The sequence below is a fragment of the Phragmites australis genome, chromosome 21, assembly GCF_958298935.1.
Source record: "Phragmites australis chromosome 21, lpPhrAust1.1, whole genome shotgun sequence".
Taxonomy (NCBI): Eukaryota; Viridiplantae; Streptophyta; class Magnoliopsida; order Poales; family Poaceae; genus Phragmites; species Phragmites australis.
Window position 1 is genome coordinate 5,454,459 of NC_084941.1, and position 26,625 is coordinate 5,481,083.

General features: G+C 42.9%; 3 protein-coding genes, 1 long non-coding RNA gene, 1 other non-coding gene and 1 pseudogene across 5 annotated transcripts; 1 reads left to right on the plus strand and 5 right to left on the minus strand.

Moving 5' to 3' along the window:
• Positions 1–575: 575 nt before the first annotated feature.
• Positions 576–3,261, minus strand: LOC133903653 (uncharacterized). The gene is made up of 2 exons (XR_009907317.1): positions 2,644–3,261; positions 576–943 (listed from the first exon to the last, which is right to left on the minus strand). It is a non-coding gene; the product is annotated as an uncharacterized LOC133903653 (long non-coding RNA).
• On the plus strand, positions 3,261–5,751 carry LOC133904072 (prefoldin subunit 5-like). The gene is made up of 4 exons (XM_062345543.1): positions 3,261–3,306; positions 3,753–3,856; positions 4,366–4,443; positions 5,662–5,751. The coding sequence occupies exons 1-4, from the start codon at positions 3,261–3,263 to the stop codon at positions 5,749–5,751; spliced, it is 318 nt and encodes a 105-aa protein (XP_062201527.1).
• On the minus strand, positions 3,635–3,706 carry TRNAT-UGU (transfer RNA threonine (anticodon UGU)). Its single transcript has one exon. It is a non-coding gene; the product is annotated as a tRNA-Thr (tRNA).
• Positions 5,752–6,258: 507 nt separating the features above from the next.
• LOC133903701 (nibrin homolog) lies at positions 6,259–7,164 on the minus strand (annotated as a pseudogene).
• Positions 7,165–7,169: 5 nt separating this feature from the next.
• On the minus strand, positions 7,170–8,051 carry LOC133903700 (nibrin homolog; the record flags this gene model as incomplete). The annotated part of the gene is made up of 3 exons (XM_062345141.1): positions 7,649–8,051; positions 7,349–7,437; positions 7,170–7,234 (listed from the first exon to the last, which is right to left on the minus strand). Coding segments are annotated over exons 1-3 (555 nt in total), but the record flags the coding sequence as incomplete, so codon positions are not given.
• Positions 8,052–17,619: 9,568 nt separating this feature from the next.
• Positions 17,620–20,961, minus strand: LOC133903896 (uncharacterized). Its single transcript, XM_062345377.1, has 5 exons — positions 20,532–20,961; positions 19,374–19,553; positions 18,764–18,890; positions 18,526–18,639; positions 17,620–18,123 (listed from the first exon to the last, which is right to left on the minus strand). The coding sequence occupies exons 1-5, from the start codon at positions 20,691–20,693 to the stop codon at positions 18,008–18,010; spliced, it is 699 nt and encodes a 232-aa protein (XP_062201361.1). The 5' UTR covers positions 20,694–20,961; the 3' UTR covers positions 17,620–18,007.
• Between the last annotated feature and the right edge of the window lie 5,664 nt (positions 20,962–26,625).

Genomic DNA, 26,625 nt, shown 5'->3' on the forward strand with positions numbered 1-26,625 from the left:
TTGCTAGAATGAATTAAAGAAGTATTTCCCTAAATTTAACATGTTGCTACCATTAGTGAGAAGCATCCGACATCTAAAAAAAATTAGACCAAGCTAATGCATGCACGTGCATGCACTAGCACATCCGTCCGCGCACCCTTAATTGGGAAATTACTTGATTAGTTGGTTTCCTAATCAGGCACGCACACCCAGTTAAGGTAAAAAAACAGTCAGAATGCACGTGCACCCTTCCATTTTTGAGCTGCTTAGCTTCGTGCTTCTAGGCACTTGTGTTTTCATATCCCACTTTAATGTGCGGCAAAAACAGACCAAAAAAGTTAAAAAAAAAATCCAAATTCTTCTGGATTCATCCAGGTACATAAGCAATTTTGTTAAATGTTATAAGCATATCAAAATAGGCTCAGAAGCAAGATAGAAAAATATACACGTAAATTGGCATAAATTTCAGTGATCATACAAAAGCAAAACCAAATTAATTTTTTTTTCAGTTAAAGCAATAGCGCTTAGGTTTAAGAACAAAAAAACAAAAATCAATGTAATATTTGCACATAAATAGTTGATTTTGAGAAGCACAATTAGAATAGTTGCAAACAAAATGGAAAATCACTTTGATATGTACAATATTCTTGGTGGTTGTGCTTTTCCTAGAAATATATCAATCAAAAAGGTTGAAGTACAATTCTCTAATTTTCACAAGTTTCCAACTAGTACCTAAGAGAAACAAGACAAAGATCACCACAAGTGCTGAACAACAGAACAAGGACATGATATTTTCACAAGTTTCTTCGTAGACAGTATAGTTCTTATTGAAGTCCAACACTAGACTTGATTTCCATAGCATTAAGCTTCACAACACTTCACCTGTGCCACACTAGATATGTCCAATTTTACTGTAGCATGAATTCTCCATGATATAAGCCCATCTCGAAATTCTGCTTGTCCACTGGAATTCACATAAAAAGCATTTTTGTTAAAATGTGTAAGCAAATCAGGTTGGATTTAGAAAGCAAATTAGAAATCACATGAAGGCAAATCAAACTGGATTTAGAAAGCAAATTAGAAACAATGTGAAGGCAAAAAGAAAAGGACAAATAGATCAATCTGCTCCCTGTTTTCAAGCAAAAAAATCAGAGCATTTTGTATGGAACAAACAAGTGAAAATATCTAATCTGAGAGAAAAATTATTGAAAATTTCAACACAATTTGTTGCTTATCAGCAAGCAAATTATACAATCCAAGAAAACAGCTAATTGCATACCTGCAAGCAATTTGATATAATTCTGAGATCAAATTTTGCAAAGTTCGAAAAACATTAAGCAAGTCGACAGAAAACTAGAAGCAAGTTGGTATAAGTTTGTGGGCAAATCTACATAGTCTAATAACATAAGTTTGTTGTATTAAAAAAAAACACAGAATTTCACATAAACATGATAGTTTAAATTTGCCTACATAGTATCATAAAATTACCAACATAGTTAAATCAGATCAGTACCCATGCAGTTTTAGCTATTCATTATCACGAGTGCAAATATGAATCGCACATCGTACATAAATATGTGAACATGTATATATCATCACCATGGAAAAAGGAGCAGTTCATGATTCAATTAACATGATATTGACGTCCATCTACCACGGAACAAAAAGAAGTAAATCATAACTACGAAACCTATATGAAAAATTACTATTGTGCATCTTTGTTAAAATACGTTAGGATAATAGGCAGATTTGCTAAAATGCATAAGCAAATCGTAGTGAATCAATAAGCAAATTAGGTCAGTGTGAAAAGAAAAAAAAAGGTGATAAAGGCATTTTCAAGTTGAGTGTGAGGTAATTGAAAATTTCCAGCAAAGTAATGCGGAGGGCTAAATTAGAACATGGTTTTATCTATGATATAGAAAAACAAACAACACTTGTGCTCCAGAGTAAGGATTAATGGTTTCAGTGCAAGCAGATTCACTAGAAGTGAATATTTTCGTAATTTGCGTTTTGCAAATCGACTTTCTTAGATAAACCTTTTCTCCTACAGGACACCTAGGATTACACTAACAGAAAATGAAATTACATCATCTTTTGCAGAATTTAAAAGAAAAACGAAAACATGCCATAAATCTCTAGCAGCATGCTGAGCAGATGTCACAGCAAAATCAGGTAACACCCAAACGAACTAATCTTATTACATGCTATAACCATACTTTACTGACAAAAGTAGCATCTGATAAAATGAACTTTCAGTGGACTTCAACCAATACTACTCAAAAAAGTTCTCATCACTGCTAGCCGAGCAGCTTCAATGTTCACTTCAGATCATCAATAAAATCAGCTCACTAAACAAGTAGACTGGTGCTGCACACTTGAAATCGAACACCACGACCCTCGACACTAACAAATTTTCTAAAAAGGGATCCGACACAAATCTTCATGATAATGGGAGCGCTATTCACCCAAAAACAGGATCTGAAGTTCTTGATTCCCACGCTATGCTCCCTTGCTCCAACTCAAACTAACCCTAAACACAACAAAATGGCACCGCAAATCAAACCCTACCCCATACGAACACAAAAATTTTGGAGAAATAAACGAATTGCAATCAAATCGAATAGATCAGGAGAAATAATGGAGCAAAAGTAGATCAAATCGAACCTTCAGATCGCAAATTCTCGATTCCCCCACCAGGCTCCCTCTACTCCAATTCTATCGGACCCTAAAAACACAAAGAAATTACACCATGAATCAAATCCTAACCATCGTGAGCATCGAAATAAAAGGAGAAATGAACAAATCACCAATTAAACAGAACAAATCAGGGGACTAAATGGAGAAAATAGACAAAAAACTTCAAATCGCCCCGTGCGAGATGGCCGTGGAGGAAGCCGCTTGCCACCACCGATGCCCACGCCTGGATGAGCTCTGGCGAAGGGGTAGGGATGACGTTGTGTCCGTGGTAGCCGTGGAGGAAGACGCCATGGATTTGCATGGTGATGGGGTGGAGATGATGCCGTTGCGAGGGGGAAGGGGCTCGCCACCAGCCGCTATCATGGGGGAGCTCCGGCCGCTACTCAGGTTTGCTTTGGCCCAACCATGGGGAAGCTTCATGTGGTCACAACCTGCTAGGTGTGAGGAGAGAGCGAGGAACGACAAAACGAGGGTATAAATGAGCGAGAACTGGTTAGGGAGCTCTCATGTGAATGCTGCCCGGAACCTACCATGTGAACGCAATTCAGTTGTTATCACACTTGCCGACCTCAGATGAGAGACGGATGGTAGATGCAGCGTGCGTGCGGGACGACAAATGCACGCACGCTTGTAAAGGAGTATTTACCTTCTCGTTGTATTATATAAGAAAACAAATAAAAAGAACAAAGAAGTGTCTAAGTAGTGGGACAACCCTCCATCCAGGGCTAGTCTTTTACAGTGGACTTGGGTGTACATATCTTTCACTAAAAGAGGTCTCTAAACCAATTTTAGGAACACAAGGAAAATAAAATACAAGTCAAAGTTGTATACAATCTTTAAAACAGAATACGTTCTGATCCCAGTTCTACTCGTCAAAACTATAAAGTTGGAGTTCTTAAAAAAAACGCACAAAGTGATGGGAGTTATCACATAAAAATTATAATGGCTTGAAAAGAAATGCCCCCATGCAGGATCGAACTACAGACCTTCAGTTTACAAGACTGACGCTCTACCACTGAGCTATAGGGGCGCATGTGTTAATTTTCTGGCTAACTGAGTCCTGTTCAGGTGTGCAGGGAAGAAGATGCTCGTGCCGCTCACAGCGTCCCTCTACGTGCCCGGCTCACTCGACGACGCCGAGAAGATCCTCGTTGACGTCGGCACGGGTTACTTCATCGAGGTAACCTGGCTAGTTGAAATTGTTTGCATACCTGATTGGTTTAGAAGTTCTGTTATGCTAGTTTGTTCAGTACTTCTGTGAAGTTCGCTACATTGTTTCGTTTGTGCCAAAACATATGGCTTCAATCCGGTAGGCGTTCTGTTAACCGGGGTGATCGAATAATCGGTGACGCAGCATCATGTTGCAGTGCAAATTTGGTAATGACAAAAAATATTTAAAGTTGGTTGCTCTGTCGTGTTATGTGCCTCTGTCAGCCTTTCTGATGGCAAAGAAGCTAAGATCACTAGCCTTGAAGGCTCAAGTGATGTCCCCATGATCCAGTGATTGGCTCCTGGAGGGTGGGGGGGGGGGGAGAAATTGATTTAGAGTGTAGGGATTTTTAGTTAAATCTTCCTGAACTTTGTGAAATGAACGAGGCGATGCATTGCCATGAAATACTTGTGTTCAAATGATCCAGGTTTTCATTGCATTTATATTACGTTTGTATGATCCTTATGTTTACCATGCAGAAAACTATGGCTCAAGGAAAAGAATACTGTGAAAGGAAGATTAATTTACTGAAGTCCAATTTTGACGAACTACTTGAAGTATGTTCTTGCCAGACTGCTCTTCTCTCGTACACGTTGCTATTTCTGCCTGCCTTGAGGACAAAATGATCATAATTCTTATTTGACCTTAGGGATAGCTGACAGGATATCGACATCAATAAGTTCAATTTGAAGATGAATATATATTTTTTAGTTCATCTACGATACAAAATGATTTGGAGATTCAGAGGAACTGGTTCTACTTCTGTTATTATATTTACTAACTAGCGCACTGTCTGTATATTCTACCTTATCTTATATCCTTAGATTCTTGTCTTGACATACCCATAGCAATGATAGCATGCTGGTTACCAAAGAACCAGTTCTGTCACCACGCCACTGGTCAAGTTAGATGGCAAGATGGGATTACAGTGCCTAACATAATTGCTTATCAAGTGGAATTGTATTTTAGACTGTAAATACAATTGTCATCCCCTTACCCAACAACGGAAGAAAATGAGCTGAAAGTTTCTAAAGAAAACCAAAGCTTCTTAAATGCAAATGTAGAAATAGATACAGCTAATATCTATTCTCTGCGGCAATTTACTAGCATGCAAGGTGATCATATTGCATTAACTGTGAAAGGTTTACCACTGCATTTGAATCATTTTCACATGTTAATAATATGCACTGTTACATTAAAAAAATAGGTCAATGATAAATCACAATACGTGAATTTGTTACATTCTTGTTGAAAGTAGCATAAATATTTGGTGCTAAAAACATAAACTCGCTACTTTTAGTGACTGGAAGCTTTTGTGCAATTACTCTCCCACCATAGCCATATATATATATTTGGAAATATTTCATCTTGTGATGTTTTTCATGAAGACTTCTTGTTTTACAAATGCGATAACTTGACTGGGCTGCCCAGTATAATTGTGTAAATAGACAAAGGAAACTGGAACAGGATCGTTATGTAAATTAAATGGTAGCAACATGAATGAAAAAGTCTGTTTTGATAACTACAGTTGTGTTATTGATCACATAAGCTTATGCTTTACTTGGCTACCTGATCCCAATCTGCTGAACTTATATTCCTTTAAACGAAACAATGTCATGAAGCAATGCATGTGACATATTTTTTTTAGTTAATGGGCCATTGCTTGTAGCTGATATGCTGAAGTTGGATATATCTTATTTGTGATGCACAATTATATCCTGAATACAATACAAGGCGATGTCTAAGCAGATGAACCTTCGTTACTATGTGTGCAGATGGCTACGAAAAAGAAAACGGTAGCAGATGAAATGGGTATGCTACTACAAGCCAAGCTGAGGCAAGCTTCTCCGTGTCCAAGTTCATGAGAGGTGGAAGCACTTCTTGTTTCCGAATGGGTGGTCTAGTTTGTATTTCTGCTTTTATGGACGAATGGGTGGTCTAGTTTGTAGAGTTTGGCAAACATAGGAAATTGTTAGCTGCTTTGGTCATATGTGCGCAAGGGTGGTCATGTTCACTGAGATGATCTGCCGAACCAACCTGCCTCATCAAACAACATCAAGTAATATTGAAGTCAGTCTTGAACTATTGCTGTTCCTTGAACTTTCAAAAGATCTCAGATGATTTTCCATAGCGAAGCTGCACATAAGAGGAACTACTTTTGTGGTTTTGCTATCTAATACGTTAGCAGCGCCAAGAAGCTGCAACTCTTATGTACCTTCTTCTCAGCGGCAACAGCAAACACTCTTCATGGACTAATCACGCAACATTTTAGCTGAAGCGGCGTTAGGTGTCAAGCTTGAAGTCTAGGGGGCGGACTCGAAGAAAGAGTCCTCGAGTACAACAGTTATGAGACCAAACAAAGACCATGAGAATGAGAAGTGAGAATTGCTCAATTTCTGGACTATGTTAAACCTATCCAACATGCAATGCCAAAATCAGAGCATGAAACTAGCCCTCAGATACAGTTCATATCTAACTCAGCCTTCCTATGTTTACCTACACTAAGCCGGCTTATCTCGCCTTGGTGAGAAAAGAACCCTGGGAAAAACGCCGACTTCTCGTTCCTCCAGAAAATCTTCAGTAAAAGTGGAGAATTGAGGGTGCCACGAAGATGACTGTTGCTCTGGTTAGCAAATGACAAGCAGTTCTCTAGGCCTCAGAACAAAGAGTCAGGTGGAGCACATAAAGTGATGTTTTTCTCCTAGCTTTCATCTGCGACCGGTAAGTAGGGTGTGAATCGAACTCAGCAGCTGCAGCTGCCCTTTTCTTTGACTGAAATTTGATTATTTTCACGAGGTTAAACTATGCACATGACAAGATTGGGGAGTATACATAAAGTATAGACAGGCACCTTTGCATTGTTGAAGAGGTCCTCTGCAATGGCTTCCATTTGTTTCCGCCGCTTCTCCTCCCCCATGAAATTGGTTAATGTGCCACGTCCGTAGTCAGATTCTCTGCAGAAAGAAGACCAAACTCAGTGAGCTTTTAGTGCCAAACTACGGATAAAGTTCAAATTTCACTGGAAGTCTTTTCACTCTTGCCTGTATGGTTCTCGTGCAAATGGAACAAGGTCCTTGAAGCTGTTTCCAGAAACTGTTTCCCTCTAAAGTAAAAGGTTGGAGACCCATAATTAAACGTGCTACCATTCAGTTGTTTGTGGCAAAAAAAAAAAGAAAGATTACTTGATCAATTAAAATAGAATGTACCTTTCTAAAGCGTTTGAAGTTAATGCCTCCAACTTCTGTTGATGCAGCAGGAGCTGACCGAGGGAAGCTTTTGTCAACGAACATGATTCATCAACAAGAACATGCGTGCATTCATCACTCCACTTACGAGTAGCGTATGCACCTTACAAAAGAAAAATGGTGGACATCATTAGCGTGCAAAAGAGAATATGTTCTTCCTAATGAACTAACAGCATTTCCACTACAGAATAAAAGTATGGGATTGATTACCACTAACCAATAGATATCATGACTGCTTGCAATGATGGATCGATTCTCGTCAATTTTCTGCCATGAAAAAAGGCCACTATGGGGACAAATGACAACCTGCCAGTTAGGAAAACAGAAATAAGTACACTTCATGCATTCAACTTTCGCACCAAGGGATCAGAAAGATACATATGAGTCAAACAAAAAATGTCAAAGATAAAGGCCTGTATTGATCAGCTCTTCATATGCATAGTGACAAATGATTATCAAAGATTTGTAGTGAGTGAAGGCATTAGCATATGGATGCCATATTTTGACTTGTACTCACCTGAAGGTAGCATTACCAGTTCCAAAAGTCACAGTATCCCCATCACTAAGCATCACACCTTCATCTTTATGTAGCCGGATGCCCTGGGTTCCATGTACTTTGTTGACAATTGTACCGTACTTTGAACAGTCAACTACACGAACATAGGAAGGACTAGCAGGTGCACCAGAGCGTGGATCCCAGGCAACCATCTTTTCAATTGCAATCTCCGCATGGACTCGGGATATAGAAGAAAAAAAAGAGCACTGAGGGGGGAGGACCCCCCCCCCCCCCGGGATTTCATTAAGCGGGTGAGGCGCTCGAACGCTAGCTGGTAGGGTGCAACGGTGCGCCCCTACCGTTGCACCAGCGAGAGCTTCTCTGGACTCGGGATATAGATGTGTCCGTTTGAACCATGACATCGCAATCTGTATCAGAAATCATCAACATCAATATATGAATTCGTGAACTGGGTCAAGTATGAACTGAAGACAAGATAAACTTCAGAGAAACGAATATTCTTGTTCTTCTTCATTACTGGTTCAACAAGTAGCAAAGATAAACCCCTTCCTAGTTCACATGTTTTACCGCCTCCAGCTTCGCCAACTCCTCGCCCGCCGCCTCCGCCATCCACGCCCAGCCCGCCGACGCAGACGCCATCGCCCGCCCCCGTGAACCAAAGCGGATGACGGTGCGTGAGTGAGGCGCAAAGGCAGCGGCAACGGCTAAAGACGGAGGAGGCTGGAGCCTGGAGACGTCGCGAATGCACGGCGCGGGGCGTGTGGAGGTTGGATTGTTGGAAAGGGTGCGGGTCTTGTCGGGTGCCGCGCCCGCGCAGGGAGAGCCGTGCTTCGGTCCTTGGTTCCTGCGGCTTTTCGAGTCCTGGTCTGCGTCGTGTTTGGTCCTTCCCGTGGCCTCTGACTCGGGCTGCTGCGCCTGCGCCAGTTCACTCCTCGAACGAGCAGCTGCTGCAGCTAGTGTACTACTCCTCGAACGAGTACTACTACAACTGTGCTTGTGAGTCCTATAGGAGGATCAAGCCAGCGTGGCGCTGCAATGTACTGCAGGTCTGCAGCCATCAGCACCTAGTGGTTGCCGCTTGTCTCTGATACGTGGTTAGTGTTGGTAATAAGCAAGCACATGTGCTAACTAAGCTAGTCGATTTTTATCGCCAACGATCATATGATGCTAGCTTGTGAACTTCCAATGGCTGATTGACTTCGCATCTCTCCTTGTCTTTTTACTCATACTCCCTGCTGTTGATGATCCGCGTTTAGCCGTGGCTTCCCCATAGGCTTACTGGTTTAAATAAGCAGCGGCCACAAAGAAATTGCCACCCTGTTGTCCTAAAAGGCGGCAGAACGGCACTCCCGAATCAAACTTCTGCTCGGGAGAATTGCGGTGTAAAGGGCCCGTGCGCTCATGCAACAAGAACACCTTGTCCTTTTTTATCGTTTTTTTTTTTTTTTTTTTTTGCAGAGTGGCGCCCAGAGGCCAATACCACACAGCTCAATGAGCATAAAGTGAATGACAATCGAGCTTTGGGCCAGCCAAACTACGCAGCTCATGCTCGAAAGAGCTCGTACATGCCAGGTCGGGGCTCGGCGGTGAGGCGCCGGAGCGAAACCTGAGATGGCCGAAGCGGCCGGGGCGCGTTCACCGTGCACGACGCCTGCGGCTTGTCACCCACGCGGCATCACGCCCACTCCGCGCACCGTTCGCCGTGCACGGCGCGGAGAAAGGCAGCTAGCTGCTGGTGCACGGGAAGATGGACGTTTGACCCAGCGTCAGCTGTTAATTGGACGCGGCGGGCCGGCGTCTGCGCACGGCTGGGCGTCGGAAATCGCATGCTTTCCTCGGGCTTGGCGCACAGGTCGGCCCGTTGGGGGTTGCATTGCTTCCTCCATTGGAATTGGAGTGTTGGGCTACGCATTGCTACCGTAGGAGAGAGATGACAATCTGCTACGATGATCCGTTGTGGAATTTTTACATTTTGATTTTTTTAACATATTTTATGAATAGATCTTTGTGAAAATAATTTTCGAAAATGAATCATTTTGTATGGCGTCATGATATTTGACACCGTGATATTTAGCGCCGTGCTAACGATCATCTATTTTGAATTTGAAAAATCATACGTGGTAGCTACATAATATCAATTATCACGACGCCATGCTATTTAACCACAACGCAAAATGTCATGATGTTGTAAAAAGATCCATTTTTTTAAAAAAAAGACTAAAATCTAAAAATTCCACATGATCCGTTTGCATGCCCGCCCGTACAATACAGATACGTAGAAGATGCGTCTCTCGTCAGTCGTAGGCAATGCGATCGATCTGTCTCTCATCTGCCGTGTGACTGTGACCCATGAGCCATCGGTCACGACTCATGACTGCAGGCTACAGCCACTCATCTATTTGATATGTTGAAGGGCTTAAACACCGAACATATCTTAATGTCTAAGATATGGTTTCAAGGAGACTATAGAATAGATCATAAGTTATGCACTATTAATATCAGTTATATAAAAATCGTGACTGAAGATATATCAGTGCCAGTTCTTAATCTCATACGTGCGAAAAATAACTGAGTCAATAAAAACCAGCATTGAAAAGGACAATCAGTACCGGTTCGAGAGCCACCAACCGGTACTGATATGTCCGAACCCAAAATTTGCCTCCAATACAATTTTGGTCCACATCGCCTCAGTTCTCACATCCACAGAGCCTTATCTCTTTCCTCACGCCCAGCTCAGTCCTCACTTCTAGAGACTTATCTCTTCCTCACCACAAGCCTCACTGAATAGATCCCCTCCTCTCTCCCTTTCTCTCTCTCAAACTGGATCTCCTCCTCCTCTCTCCTGATTTACAGGTGCTCCGATGGCTAGCCGCCATCCTCCTCCTCCTCCTGGCACGAGCGAGCGTCGTGGCCCGGATCCTGCTGTCCGAACCTGTTCCACACCGGCAAGCAGGTGCTGGGGCCGACGAGCCTGCTCACCACCAACTGAGAGGAGCACGAGAAGCTACGGCGGCTCATCGGCGAGCCGCTCTCCATCGACACGCTCAAGAAGTACTCCGACTTCATCAACGAGCTCGCCGTCTAGACGCTGGACACATGGCTCGGTAGGAGAGTCCTCATGCTAGAAGAGGCCTCATCTGTAAGTAGATGCCATTTCTTGAAATCTTGCACAAGATTTTCTTCACATCTTGATTGAGATTTTGGTTTCTTGCTCGTTAGCTCACGCTGAAGGTGATTGCCAACATGCTGATGAGCTTGGAGCCGAAGGGGGAGGACCAGGAGAAGTTCCGGGGTTTTGAGGTTTTGTTTTGATTTTTGGGCTACAATATCTTTTGCTTGTGTATGTGGTGCTCGGTGTGGTGGGTTTGAGCTCGATCATCTGGGAAGAAGGGGGGATGAGGAGGCGGTGAGGAAGAAAGGGAGCTCGACAGTGGTGGCAGTGGTGGTGGCGGCAAGGGAGTGGCATCCGAGCCGGCTCGGATGCTACTTCATCGCCAATTTTCTTCTTTTTTTATTCTATGAAAATGTCAACTATGTAGGGTGGTTAATCAACACTAATACTAGCCGAATATCAATACCGACTAAAGAGTGCTGGTTGAAAAACTGACATTAAAGCTATTTTTTAACCGGCACTGATATGCCTTTTTGCAGTTGTGAGAAAATATAGGATTCTTGTTTCACAGATTTTTCAATGGAGAAAAATTCACATGATTCCTTTTTATTTTGATTTTGGAGAAATTTCATGGAGTGTATTGCACAAAACACCATATTTTGTAGCATATTATCATGTAGCATCAAGTTTTAATATTTAAGAAATTATCGATATGTACCACCTTTTGCCTCTTGCCAAGCTGGAACTGGCTTAGGCCCACCCAACAGACGCACAAGCACTTTGGATGGGCCACTTGGGCTAGAACATGCGCAAACGACGTGGATTTAACGAGAGGACAAAGGAGCATTGGCATTGGTTATGAGCCATTTTTCTTCTGCTACATAGATGGAGGCTTGGAGTGGATAGAGAGATTGCTGGGAGTTGAGCAACGTACAGACGGGTGGGCGGCCTGTGCAGTGATGCAGGTGCTCCTCGTCCTTCTTGTGAGCGCACAACAAGCAATGGCCCGATGAATCCAGACGGTTCACATGTCAAACCCCAATTTTAGATGTCCCCATGCCTCCTATATCAATCTCTATAACAATAACTAATACATATAGATTTCAACATAATAACATCATAGTCATATTTCGATTAAGATGACAACACAAACATCTTCCAATACAAAGGTCTTGATACATATGATTCATTACATTCATGGCTAACCGGCCAAATTGAACAACGACGATAACCAATATAATGGCCTAGTGCCATATGCAACTTGGGTGCAGACACAACCTTAGACTTTTACTCATCATCTCCATCTTCAACGAAGTTGAACGCTGGCTCCTCATCTTATCAGCAAGCAAGAGTGAGTACACAAGGTACTTAGTAAGTCCTAATGCTACTCAAGGAGTTGATACATGCTTAAGGAACGCTGGCTCCTCATCTTATCAGCAAGCAAGAGTGAGTACACAAGGTACTTAGTAAGTCCTAATGCTACTCAAGGAGTTGATACATGCTTAAGGGATTATCAAGGAATAAGGATATAAGGCGAAGCTTTGAGCATAAAGTAGGTTTTGATGCAGACAATTAATTGTGACTACCTTACTCACTCCCAACAAAAACAAGTTTTCATAGTTTTCACAACACCATCTCACCTTTCCCAAAAACATGTCATCAATCACCATACCTCATTCCACACATTTGCAAAAACATGAAAGATAACATAAGTGGTCAAGTGTAAATATCTCCAAAGAGAGAAGTAGCCGTCTTAAGCATACTAGTTAACAATGCATCATCTAGCATTATTATAACTTATGATGGAAGTAAACTAGGACTATTATGGAACATGGTAAGCAAGTACTCATGGGATGGCATAGCAAGATATGTCATAACTAACACAAGCATTTGAATTAAAAGCTACTATAAAGCATGCAAAAGTATATTATATTTTAAGTTCGATGTTTTAGATTGTGAAACATAGGTCCACTATGGTCAAGAAATTAGGACTTAGACTTCCTCAAAGTCCTCATGTCCTTTCTCGCAGACCGGATCTTTGGGTTCGTCTTCAAACTCTTCTTCTTCAAAGTGTAATTAACGACGATCAATGATTCTAAACTAAGAAAGAACCAAATTAACACCAAAAGAAAAAAAACAAATGAACCCTAACGACTAACAAACTAGTACATAGAGATAGATCATAATTTTAAATGAATTTATGTGGAAGAATTGGTTAAATCGGAGTTGAAACGGTGAAGATATGACTTCCGAACTATCCATTGGAGAATTAAATTAGAAAATTGAAAGGGGAAGGAATATTCCTCCGATTTAATTTAATTTGGGAAAAGATGAAAAAGGATGTTTGACTGACAAGTGAGACTGGGTCAACTGGTCAAGTGTTGACTAGGTCAATAAAGGTTTGACTTGATCAACGGTGGTTTGATGAACAAGTGAGCCTGATTGACTGGTTAAAGTCAACGGTCAAAACGTTGATTGGCCAATGGCCAGTGATCAAAGTTGGATTGGGTCAACATTGGTCGAAACAAAGTGGGGCTTGGTTTGGGTACGCGGTTTTGACTAGGTTGAAATAGGTTAAAGGCCCATGTTCATAGGTTATGTTGACCGGGTTCTTTGAATAGATTCTGGCCCATCACAAACTAAGGTCCATGGGCCACGATTCAAAACCTTGGCCTATAAGACCGGCCCAAAGTGGACCGAGCCCATGAATCAACTTGTTGACTAGGTTGTGTTGATTGAGGTCAACACGAGCCATGTCGGTGGTTAGTGCCCACGTCAGCACGCCAAGGGGGTGGGGGATAATCCTAAGACCCTCGTGCATTTTAGAGCTAGACCCAATTTATGATGTGACATGAGGAAGAGGGGTTGCAACACCGTACTATCGTCCACCCACACGGCGGTGCGTTCTCTGGAGGCTTGTCGGAACAACACAGACAAGGCCGGACCTCAACAAGTAGTACATGCTAGCGATCGGAAGAAGACAAAGAACTTAGGGATGGGCCTACTGAAATGAACTAGATGTCGCCTAGAGAGGGGGGGGGTGAATAGGCGATTCCTGCAATTTAAAAAACTTGACAGAATTATACAGAACCCGGTTATTCTAGCCTTATCCGGATACTCCGAATTATACAGGGAATCAAAACTGAATAACTATAGAGTAAAACTAGGTGATTCCAAGGGTTACCAGAGGTTCTAGAGGAGGTCTAAGTACCTTATCACTAATACCGCAGTCACAAGCACACTAACGAGTAGATCGGGAAAAAACCCCAAATATTAGCTAAAGCAAGTTAATGTGCGATAAAATGAAATGGACACGAATTTGTTCCCGGAGTTCGGCCACTTCACAAAGAGGTGCCTACATCTTCGTTGAGGAGCTCACAAAGAGCCGGATCTTTTCTAACCCTTTCCTCTCCCAAGCGACCTCAAAGATCAAGAGAGGGTTCTTACTCAATTCAACAAGGGTAACACAAACTTCCCACGGCACTCCATAAATTTGGGTGCTCTCCGGGTGACGCCTTGCCGTCTAGAAGCTTACAGCTCCAAGAGAAAAGATTGCAAATCAAAAGCTCGTTGATGACTTCAAGTGCTCAAAAATGGAATTTTTTGCTTTCTAGCACTCAATCTCACTTCCCAAACCCTAATCTCCAAATCTTGCACAAATTTAAGCTCTAGAGGAGTTAGGGAGCCTATTGGAAGGCTTTGGAAGTATGTATGCACGAGTTCATTCAGCAGCACCCCAACAAATAGGGTGAGGGGGTATATATAGCTCACTTAAAAAACTAGCCGTTACAGTCTGTTTTGAACTGACTCGGAGTATCCAGGTTAACCCGGAGACTCCGGGTAACATACGAAGACTTAGGCAGAATACGCTATCCGGAGCCTCTCTGGAGGGTCCGGAAACATCAGGACCCGGAGTATCTAGGCCAACCCGGAGACTCCGGGTAACACACTTAAGGTCTGCCAAGGCTCTCTGACGGAGTCTCACTCGGAGACTCTGGATACGAACAGAACATCGGAGTATCCGGGCTAACCCGGAGACTCCGGGTTAAGCACACAAAGGCCCTACCCGAGACTCACTGGTGAAGTTTCACTCGGAGACTCCGGCCACAACAAAAACACCGGAGTATCCGGGCCAACCCGAAGACTCCGGGTTAAGCACACACGGCTTTACCCGAGACTCGCTGACGGAGTCTCACTCGGAGGCTCCGGCTACTAACAGAACCCTGGGTTGAGTTTCTTCGACTCAAACCAAGACTCTCTAGCGGAGTCTCACTCGAAAACTTCGGCCAACTGGACAGAGTCCGAAGTATCCGGGCTAACCCAGAGACTCCGGGCTTAGACAACAAAAATATTTCCCGGTGTTCGTGAGTAATTGTGTCTCTCATCATTTGGTCCTAAAGGAATATTTTTTAGCACTGAGACATCTTCAAGACTTTTAACATGCATCTCTCTTGATAGTGCGACTATCCTTAACTCAAATTTAAAATTAAAATAAATTTAAACCTATTGAGTAACTATGCCGCTTCTCTTTTCTTTTTGAGGGACACAAACAATTCTTATCTTAACCAATAGGACTTAAAACATGTTCATAAACTCAGCAAACCATTAGTCCCTTAATCGTTTGTCATCAATAAGCCAAAACCCACTTAGGGGGTTTAGATGCACTTTCACCTACGCTATCATCAGCTCGCTGGAACATTACCAGATCGCTACCGAAGGTGGCAATGACAGCGGCAAAAGAAGAAGACAAGCATGGGGCTTTTGGACCAAACCGAGACACTAGGGGTGCGATTGGTTGCCTGCATGAATGCATCCTGACTCGATGGATGCATATAATATCAGGGAGAAGCGTGTTTGGTTGCCCATATGCACCGTTTCAGTCTGTCTCGACGGATATAAATGTACACCTGCAGCCTTGCCTAGCGGATACAGGCTTCTGCATCTACTCATATAGGCGGACCCACTTATCTGTGTCACAAAATCATCACCATAAAAGCAACCAGTCACAGTCTCAACTCTTACATCCGCTCATGCAGGCTTAGATTCAATTAACCAAACAGAAACTCAGCTCAATCTATCCAGATAGATATAACCAAATAAACACTCTTCTCTTCAATAAATAGGACTCCGCTAAGCCTGCATATACAGTCCATGCGAAGAAGACCCCATGCAGGCAACTAATTACACCCTAGACTGCCCTACGCGGTGTTGAGGTTATGCCGGGTTAGCTATGACAGCGCAGATCCACTCGAGGACGGCGAACGGTGAGGTTGTGTGGCGGCAGAAAAACAGAGCTTGTGCTCGTGTGGTGCTCATTGTGCAACAGAGAAGGAACAAGCTAGCTAGCGCTCTAGGAAGATCCAAGGGAGGGTGAAGCTGTACCAAGGTCTAAAAGGGGAAGAAGGTTGTCACTGGTGGCGAAGAAAATTATAGCACTCGACGAGATCAACAATTTTGTAGTGGACAACTTTTTTATTTGAAGTCAATTAGGTGGCTAAATAATTGTCAAAATTTTCGAACAACAAGTGTCAAAAGTTTTGGACAAGAAGGACAAAAATCCAATTGCTTTCAATAATTAGTGATATGTGAGATGGTAATGAAACTTCACGCGAGGTGAGAGATAGTGGGTTTGATTTCCACAAATCGCACACACACGTATTTCATGGAAAAAAATTTGTTTAACTTATTACATGCGACTGTGTAGTTAGCTTAGAGGTTTATGTGATAGTGATAATATTAACATTATCGGTTCCAAAGCGACATGATAATTACCTAATTATCATTATTATTTTTAGTGCTAGCTAAAAAACTGATAGTAATGTCAGTTAGGAACTAACCCGTAGACGTTTTGCAGATAAGTGAAGCGCGCGTCCACCGCCATGAGTGGTGGCTGCTTGCGCGGCGCAAAGCCGCCACGGGTGGACCCAACGTCGCCGCGGCCGGCGCTGTCCTCCTCGCGCACAACACGACTGCCCACAGCGACGACGAGACGAGAGGACGTCGTGCGGGTGGCGGGCCCCTCCTGTTCTTCAGTACGGGCCTTGCGTTCGTTGCTAGCATCGGACTCATCTACTACGGATGCTGGATGGCTCCCGTCGTCTCCGCCACCGGCCTTGATGCCGGTGCCGCCGTCTCGCCAGCTTCGACGTCACGGTCCAGCTCAAGATGCGGTGGTTCCACCTGACCTTCCGCGTGTTGATTTTCGATCTTCCACTGTTGCACCCTCTTTGTAATAAATGCTCCGGTGTAAACATCCAGTATCTTTTAACTCCGAGCACCGGACCTTCCAATATATAAAAACTTCTCTAGCTTCTTCTAACAAAAATGCTTCAAATTGTATAACCCTCGGAGCATCGAACCTTCTGATGTAATCAATTTTCCTGAGATTATTTCAATTCAACCGAGCTTCATCCAACTACGATGGCTTCATGTATTACATCTACGAGACCTACTAATATATATTCTTGACAGACATATCAAGATTTTTATCAAAATCATAAAATCATAATCATAATCTAATAGAACTATTTTCGCTACACAGATTTTTGTTTGTTTCCTCACTTCCCAGGTCCATGTCTAATTATTTTCGAGGCTTAGATTAAAGGTTTCAGAAAACCTTTGCAACATCGGATTTGTGTTGGTGTGGCTGCTGTTATGTGTTTTCAGAAACAGGACAACAGATTTCTCGGTACCAACCCCCATTCGATTTATCAACACATTCTCGCTGTGCAGGAGCCTTATGATGGATGGTGACAGAAGACTTCAAGACCAGCTCAGATGGTCACAAAGCATCAGAAGGCCAACAAGACTAGCTCTTTCTAGACTCAACACAAATTACGCAAGGCCATGGACCGGGAAGTGTATCAAAAGTTTGCAAATGCAGTACTTGAACAGAGAAGGCATAATTACAACATAAAAAACAATCCGTTTTGCAACAGGAAAACACTTCCATCTCAAGCAATAAGAACAACATTCTACTTTAGAAAAAAACCAGGGTTGAAAATGTGTATCATACAAGTTTGCACCTTTGGGAAATCATCTCTGACGTGCAACAAGTACAGACGAAATAATCCAGGATTGTTCTTGTTCATGCTCCCTTGAGAATGATCGGCGGCACTATATTTGAATATGTACCGGGTATGTGATACACAAGCGCCTTGAATAATTACCATGTCTTTCAGTGAGTCCATAACTGAAATATGGTGCCCGGCCATATTCATCCGTGTATTTCATCACCTTGAGTTACTTTACTTCTGGAACGAAATGGAGTATGAACCTGTGTTTGGATCTTTGACAGCTTTGAAATTGTCAACACTCATTCCGAAGCGCCCCAGCACAGAGTTCCCTAAATCTTTCAGCTTTCCTGCGACATGTAGCATGGGCCCATTAATAGCAATAAGGAAAAGGGTACACCAAAGACACATAAATGCTACTAGATCAGTAAGCAGAAAGCACATGAGATAATCAACATAAATCAGGCAAGTCCTGATGAAAAAGGAGAGGATATTAAGCAATTCATTGTTCAGCGGAAGTTGTATGCACAATGAAAAACTTTGGTATGTTTCATGCACATACTACATCCTAAGCACTTCATCTCATCACGGACTGTTCCGGTAAGTAGATAACACTGTTTTGCATGACATTTGGAAACTAATAGGCATCATACAAAAAACAGTTTTACATACAAGCTGTCTACAGCTTGCTCCAAAATCATGAGTGCCGATAATGCTATTTGAGATACTTGGGGGAAAATGCAGCATCTTACCAATCATTTCTTCCTTCATCTTTTCCCTTTTCTCAGCTGCCAGGGGCTCAAGTCGGAACAGTGATCTCTTGGCTTGTTCATTTGAAGGATCTAACTCAATAACCTTTTTCATATCTGTGAATAGGAATAAATTGACAGCAATCAAAACTAGTGAACTTCAGAAACGATGCACGTTTATGTGAAAGGCATTGATGTGAAATTGACAGATCAAAAGCACATTATGGGGAGAAAGACTAACCAGCAATAGCTTCATCATAGTGTTCGAGCTTTTCATGTGCTTCTGCCCTCCGGAGCAATGCTTTCAAGTACAACGGATTCAGCTCAAGAGCTTTTGTGCATTCCTTAATTGTTTCATCATGTTTCCCCTAAATAACAGAGAGTCAGCATTGGGTTTGCTTGTAATGAGACAAAAATTAACTTTAGTCAACAGATGTGCCGGTCCAAGTAAATAATTAAGAGACTAAGGTCAACGGTACAAACCATTTGAAATTTAGACTAATCAAAAATAACATTTTAGCAAAACTAGGAGCAATGATAAAAGACTTCAATTACCAAACACCAGATAATTCTGAACAGTGTTTGTTTAAACAAGTTTAGGCAGCATAATTCTGAACAGTGTTTATTTAAACAGCAAAGTAAGGACAAGCCTACTGTAGGTCAAGAAGTTAAAAGGAACAGCTAAGGGATAACTGTAGTGATAGTAAAGCACCAACTTCAAGTGATATACTCATATACATAACTACTGTGGCACTACTTGACTCACAAAAATAAGGAGCGATCATGCCACACAAATATGGATACTTTCCTATGTTCACCAAAGTTATGGTCCAATCAGAAAAATAGCTTACCAATTTCAAGAAGCATACAGCACGATTTGAATGGCATGCGGAGCGTATATCTTCAGCAGATTCCAGCTCAGCAGCAATTTGCAAGGCCATTTCATATTGTGATAATGCTTCCTCATATTGTCCGGCACCAAAATGCTTGTTTCCTTCTGCTTTTGCATCATCTGCTTGGCTTCTAGCTTTCTACAACAAGTAGAAAGAGAAATCATTTACCAGAGTTCAACAAATCTCTCCAGCAGGATACTAGAGAATATTCCAATCCCAAACTAACAGAAGTAATTCAAACATTATAATGAGATCCAAGCAATAGTTTCCAAAAGGATGCAAAATGATAACGAATCCAGTTGCTATTTATTGTGTACTTGCAGTTACTGCCAGCCCAATAATTTACAAAATACCACATTTGGTTGTTTAGTCACCCCACCTAGTTTTGCTGGATTTTTTTTTTTTTTTTTTTTTTTTTTTTTGCAATTGTCTGGGGTGTTAGTATCTTGCAAAAGGAATAGTTACATAAATGTATTTTGCAAAAGGAATAGTTACATAAATGTAGCACGGTCAGTAAAATCCCGAGAACAAGTTCTACCTAGCACCAACCATATCAGCTCAGTACATCTCAGATGCGAATGCATAATTTTCTAGATAGTTAGCCTTTATCGCATTCAATTTGAACCCACCTTACTGCACTTACTTATAACCAACCCAAACAGCCGATCATTCACCTATAAATCACAAAACGAACCTATGAACCACTTGCATTCTGAGAGTTGAACAAGATAGCAGGTTCAACTATCATATATGAACGATGGCAGCAATACATACTTTATTCGCAGGGATATCAAAAGGACCTACCAAATTAGAGAATAATGAAGTCTGATTACTGGAAGTCATGAAGATCATAGCGTGTCAGCCACCACGTACTAAACATAGCAAACAAACAGGGGAAATTGAGGGGGTTCATCACTATCAACAACCAAATCTACCGCAATCAACTAGGCTACGAGTGGAATACCCGCTACTCCACCTCTACGAACGAATCAAGCAATCGATTCAACTGGAATGACCTAATTCAAGCAAATAGCAACTGAACCCCAGATTTGACTACCGCAATCGGCAACCGGAGTGGGGAAAGGTAGTAAGGATGTGGGGCGCTCGGGGCACTACCTCTCGCATCTGCTCGTCGGTGATCGCGTCCTCGAAAGCGTCCTCGTCTTCCTCCGCCCTCGGCGCCTCCCCGCTGGCCGCGGCCGGAACCTGCTCGTCGTGCACCGGCGACGAGGGGCGCGTCGCCTCCTGGAGCTCCGGCTCCGGCTCGATCAGCACCATCTCTTGCCCCTCGTTGGGATGAGGGATTCGAACTCGCTCGAGGAGTCCTCTCTGGCAGTCCTGCGCCGCGGAGATTGAACGACGGACCGATCGGTCGGATCGCGTCGGCAGGGGAGGGGGGGGGGGTTCGGACTTGGGTCGCGTCGGGCACCGTCGGGTTCAGTTCGCTGGGAGGCCCGACCGCGTGTGGGGATCTTTTTTGGGCGTCAGGCAGGGATCCGGCGCGGCGGGGTGGAGAAAGAAGTGGAGGGATTCGGGAAGGTTCGGGAAGGGAGGGGGAAATTGGTCGGGGTTTATGCGCTTTTTTTCGAAGATGAGGCGAGTGGGCCTTAAAGAAGCGCTATGGCTGTTGATTGTTCATACTCAGCCTGGCCATTAGGCCTGGCAACAGGCGGGCCAGGCCGAGTGTAGTAAGAAGTATCCAATTTAAAACTCGAATAAAAAATACAACTCAAGTCTGAAACATCTAATGGATGAAAAATCATTCTTGGTCCCAAACCCGATGATGGGAGCTAGGAGCACAGGCGAGCGGGTGTCGAACGCAGCTGTGTGGGTGAGCGGCGGTGTGACGCTGTAGTGGGCAGGCGACGGGAGCAGTGATGGGTGGGGGCGGCGACGGTGCTAGGCGGGTGGCACGACTGCGAAAGCTGAGGAGGGCAGAGTGCACTGGAGAGGCAGCTAGGGTTAGGGTTAGGGTTAGGTGGGTTGGGCTAGGGCGCTGGTTGGTGGGCTAGACGGGGGTGATTTTTTTGGCTCTGTAAATTTCTTTTCGAGCACCCACAGGCAAATATTTGCCCCTGACCCGAATACAATTTGGGCCCCCGACACGTGACCCCCACAGGGTAAAATTTGCTCACACCTAACCCTCCCCATCACCAACCCTATCAGTCACCAGACTGCTGACCTTTCTATTTATATATTTTTAATCCAAAAATTGAAAACATATGGGTTCATTTTTAAATTTTGTAATTTTATACTTCTTCGTCCACGTCGCTCTTCCAACAGATAACATATCTACATGGTCTGCCACAACGGGCATGCCTTGATACATGTCGCCCACTAAAAAAGCGATATGTACTTGTTAGGCATACCTGTTGTCCTTCTAATGGTTAACACGTAGTTGAATTTATTTAATTTTTAAATAAAAGTAGAAATAATTATGAAATAGAAATTTCTAAAAAAATTAAATTGTTATGAATCCTTTATAGAGATTTTAAAAAATGGGCAAGGACAAGCGGTCAGGACGAAAGACATGGATGCCACGGCGAGCGTCAAGCCAAGAGGGTCAAGGGCACGCCTGCCGGCCTCCACTGTCTTTCGCGGTCGTGGGGCGACGTGATCACGTCCGCCGCCTTCTGCGACGACCTTAATTTCACTCCGAAGTTCAAACGAGCTCGCCATCGATGGATCACCCCACTCGATATGTATCACAAGTTCACAACGGTAGCGCGATAACACGAAGAAGATTATGTTTGGCACAGGCTCGTGCAAAGTGTTTGTCGTGGACCCTAGCAAAGGTGCCCCGGAGGTTCTGTTCTCACTAGGTAGATGGTGTGCCTCAGTGATGAGATCGATCATCCCTACCATCGACTTCTGGCACACATGGTTGGGCGCTTGAACCAGTTGTGCAACAATTGGCGTGCCATGATCAAAGACAAGTTTTTTGTTGATGAACACATGTGTACCAGGCAAATCTAAATAAAAAGGCCCACGGGTCATGCTCACTCAGGGTAACCCCGAGAGTTTCAAAATCATGGAGAATTTCATCAATTCATCGGATGTGTCACCCTTGATACACTACTACAGAAACCTAATTCACTACCGATTTTACATCTGGTAGTGAGCAACAGATAGTGATAGTCAAAGACTATCATTGTCGGCTCGGTGGATCAGCAGTGAAAGGGGTTATTACTACCGACTAAAGAATTTGGCCAGCAGTGATACCAAATGCATCATTACCGACTGAAACCTTCGGCTGTTAGTGTTTTTACTCTCCTCTCTTCTCGGTCCTTCCTCTCTTTGTCCTCTCTGTACTCTCTCTCTCCTCGATCTCTCCATCTCTCTCTCAATACATGCATACAATGATATATATATTTACTATAAATTAATAATAAAAGCACATTCATTAATATATAGTAATGAACACATATTACAAGTCAGGAATCAACAAATACACATAATATAGTTCTCATAGATCACCCCTAAAAAGTCGGTCGAGTTGAGCCAGTTAAGTATCCCTCTACCTCTCTCGCGATGAGGATCGCGTCTCCGCACTGACGACTGATGGCGTGTGTACATCTAGGGACACAGGGGGGGCGATGGTGGTAGAGCGGAGGACCCAACCATGCCTGATCGATCGCAGCATTGCCTATACTCTAGGCTCACCGGCGTGTCAAAGATATCGAAGTCTAACACCTGAACGCCTCTACAGTTTGAGCCTTCGGCCTCCTTCGAAGCACACGAATAGGCCACCCTCTCGTCCTCCTCCTCCTAAGCACGCTTACAGGACGTTGCTTCTTACTCCTCCATAGTACATAACTGACAGGCCAGCCTCTCATCCTCCTCCTCCTAGGCATGCTTATGGGATACTGCTTCTTGCTCCTACTTCGCTTCATTGTTGGAAGATCATTTTGTCGAAGAGTCATCCGACGATACCAACTTCGCATCACACATAGTAATTCATATCATTCAATTAATAAGTAGAAATTAATGTCATTCATTAATATTGTGTCAATTGATGAAATATTATGTTATCAAGCCCTTTGGTAGCCTTTCTCCTTGTCACATACTCTCTACTAAAAGGTAGAGTGTCATTTAAAAGTCTCTTACGCATGGACGGCACGATCAGTTCATGAAACTCGCCATTTGGGTTGCTAATATGTTCCAAAAAGAACCCGACCATCTGTTCTTCAAGGGTATGTATTTTTGCAGGTTGTAACACACTTGTGCGTAGTTTGAAGCGCTGCGTTTGAAGAATCAAAAGGATTAGTCCTTCAACACGTGTAGAAATTGAAAAGAATGCATCGATATATTATTTCATACCTCAAGATCATTGAACCTAACAGCGTATCTGTCCAGGCTGAATGCGTGCATGAAAGTAAGAACATAAAACGCGTAGAGATTATTAGCGGGTGGCGGCCTCATACACTTCAAGAGGAAAGAATTCGTCAGTGGAATGAATTGAACCTTTTTATTCAGTAGGAAATGTAAGACATGAATATGGATTGTGTACCAAAAAGTTGGTTTTAAATCGTACTCTTCCTAAATGGAAAGTGGATAATACTCTTTTTTTAGTATCTTGTGTACACCCTGTACGTGAATATGAATATCAATTAAACCTAGATGCAATCTTCGAGAAGATTAAATGATCGAGTTAACCTGTTTAGCATATCGATAAGGTGTTGGTAAGTCGTCTTATCTCTCTTTTGTGAGCCCAAGAAAATGATCTTGCTCAAATCTGGGTGAATGATAAAGAGGATCCAATGAAAACTATAGAATATGTCACCATAGCAAACTAGTATTAGAATCGAGTTGCTCATAAAATGAGGACGTCCTGGCGCGCAAACACATACTCATAGTTGTAGGGTAAGAGTATGAATTTCTTGTATTAGTGGTGAACCAGACACTTCAATAAGTAGTCTTCAGTTAAGTCTGGATTACTCGTTACAAGTTTCTAGTTCAGAAGCCCAGGATCAATGAATACTACTTTCTTATCTAAGTTTTGTTCCTATGTTTGGGTCTCTATTCTACGAAAGAGAGAAGTTTGCTATGTAATTTTAAGGTACAAGATCATATAACGTGAATTATATGCATAAGTCACTTACAAAGTCCACGCTCTAACTATAGCCACATCAAGAGCATCTTCCTTGTACAGTTCATACAAGTGTAAGAATTTTAACTAGAAGAAGCTGTCTCTATTGACAAAATATTCATCCTTATATCTTACAGGGAACATACGAAAACCCTGCTTGGATTGCTCCAAGTACCATTGATGTAATCAGTGCATTTGAGTTGTAAGATTTCTTTCTATATCTGGTTTGACCAAATGTTTGCTCAACTCAAACGGCCATGTAACATCCAACTTTGATATATCCACTCCCACAATAAGCCGTGCTAGTTCCTCTGCTGTTATTCTTGAATCAGCCAGGAAGACCGTAATGCTAGGAGCATCCTTAATGATTGGGTCTAGTTTGCTCTTGGCCTGCTTCTTGCTGATGCGTTCATAGTCAATTGGTGGCTTACTTGAAGCCACCTCCGTTTGTTTAGCTTTGACCATTTTCATGAAAAATTTCAATGCATCTTCTGATACAACAGGCTTCGATGGAGGTAGTGGAGGATGGAAATGAGACGTAATATTGGCGTCCACAATCTTTTTGTTTCCTCATCAATGCGTGAATAGACATCATTGGGTTTCGCCGACTTCTTAGATGCCACCAACTTCTTAGATGATGTCGTTTGCTTGGATATTGCAGAACCTGTTGTTTTCTGAGCTGATGGCTAGCTTCTTGATGGTGCTGGTTTCTTGAGCGATAGACTTCTTTGAGACGATGGCTGAGGAGGTGGACTTCTTTTGGGAGATGGCTGAGGAGAGGAAGATCTTCGAGGCGACGGTGGCCCAGGGTGTAGTGGAGAGTAGAGATTATCGGGAGCTGTCCTTGGTGAAAACACTATATAGACCTTCTCCCACGTGATGAATATATGCTCGTTCTCTCCTATAGTGTTCGTCCCCTCCTCTCCGGGGTAGTCCACCTCAACATGGCAGTACTGGTCAACTGCCTCATCTACTTTGACTATGGTGTAGCCCTCCGGTATCGGATGTCTGTGCAAATATTCATGGGAGCCACGGGGATAAGTCACGCCAGAAGCCACATTGATGGTAATATTTCTAGCACCAATGTATAGTCACACGGTGTCCATGCTGCGATGAGGTCCACATCATAAGTGATGGAGTCAGCTCCCGGAACTCCCATGGATGCACAGCTACTCCGACGACCACCAGGGCTGGAGCGCGTGATATTAGGAGATGCTGCCGGTCGTTCCTGTTCGCTCACAATGGCATCTTGTTCACATATGAAGGCTTGTCGTACTGCTTGTGATATTTTTTCTTCTATATATTTCCTCTCCTTTTTTAGTGCTTGTTCAAGCATCTCCATCATTCTAGCTTGTTCCGCCTCTCGTTCTGCATCTTGCTCTGCTTAGGATCTTTTTTGACTCTTGTAACTGTCGACGTCGCCTGAGAATCTATATTTCCAACCCATCACCCCAACGCCTCATATGCGACCACCGTGCTCCTTGTTTTCCAGGGCTAAGGTGAGCTTGTCCCTATCCATGCCTGGCTTGAAAGAGCCTTGTGCAGACGCTCGTGGGCTTTCGCAAGTTTTTTTGCAAGATCTTGCATCACTTCTGGATCTTTGGAGGCCATAAAGGATAAGGTTCCATCAGACGAGTAAGGAGCACCCCTCCCGAAGGAAGCGTGTCCATCGTTCGCTCCATGTTTATATTTATACTATGCATGCACCAAGTTGAGACAATATTGCTCTCTAGTACTTGTGTGGTTGCATGCCAAACCGATGTTATTAAGTACATGTTGCAAAAGCCGATTTTGTGTGGTAGAATCAGAAAGTGGGCCTATTCTTTGATTGAATATGATTTGGCTTATGAACTGTTAAGATCTATGAAAAGCTAAATCGTTGCTGATTTTATTGTTGATCATCTTATTGATAGTGATGCATTGGTTAGTTTGATTAGTGTGTGTCTATGGAAATTATACTTTGATGGCTCAGCTTGTAGAGAAGGTCAAGGTGTTGTCATTGTTTTAATTCCATCTAGAGGTGTTGTTTTTGAAACATCAGTTCACTTAGAATACTTATGTACCAACAATCAAGCCAAGTACGAAGCTCTTTTGTTAGGTTTGCAAATTTTAAAGTCCATA

What these genes read in the sequence shown, in the direction of transcription:
- LOC133904072 (XM_062345543.1), top strand. Translation starts at nt 3,261, where the DNA reads ATGGTAGATGCAGCGTGCGTGCGGGACGACAAATGCACGCACGCTT. An exon ending in CGACAAATGCACGCACGCTT is followed by an intron (nt 3,307 to 3,752) that starts GTAAAGGAGTAT and finishes TCAGGTGTGCAG; the next exon opens with GGAAGAAGATGCTCGTGCCG. An exon ending in ATTTTGACGAACTACTTGAA is followed by an intron (nt 4,444 to 5,661) that starts GTATGTTCTTGC and finishes CTATGTGTGCAG; the next exon opens with ATGGCTACGAAAAAGAAAAC.
- LOC133903896 (XM_062345377.1), bottom strand. Translation starts at nt 20,693, where the DNA reads ATGGTGCTGATCGAGCCGGAGCCGGAGCTCCAGGAGGCGACGCGCCCC. An exon ending in CCGACGAGCAGATGCGAGAG is followed by an intron (nt 19,554 to 20,531) that starts GTAGTGCCCCGA and finishes TACTTGTTGTAG; the next exon opens with AAAGCTAGAAGCCAAGCAGA. An exon ending in CTGTATGCTTCTTGAAATTG is followed by an intron (nt 18,891 to 19,373) that starts GTAAGCTATTTT and finishes TCTGTTATTTAG; the next exon opens with GGGAAACATGATGAAACAAT.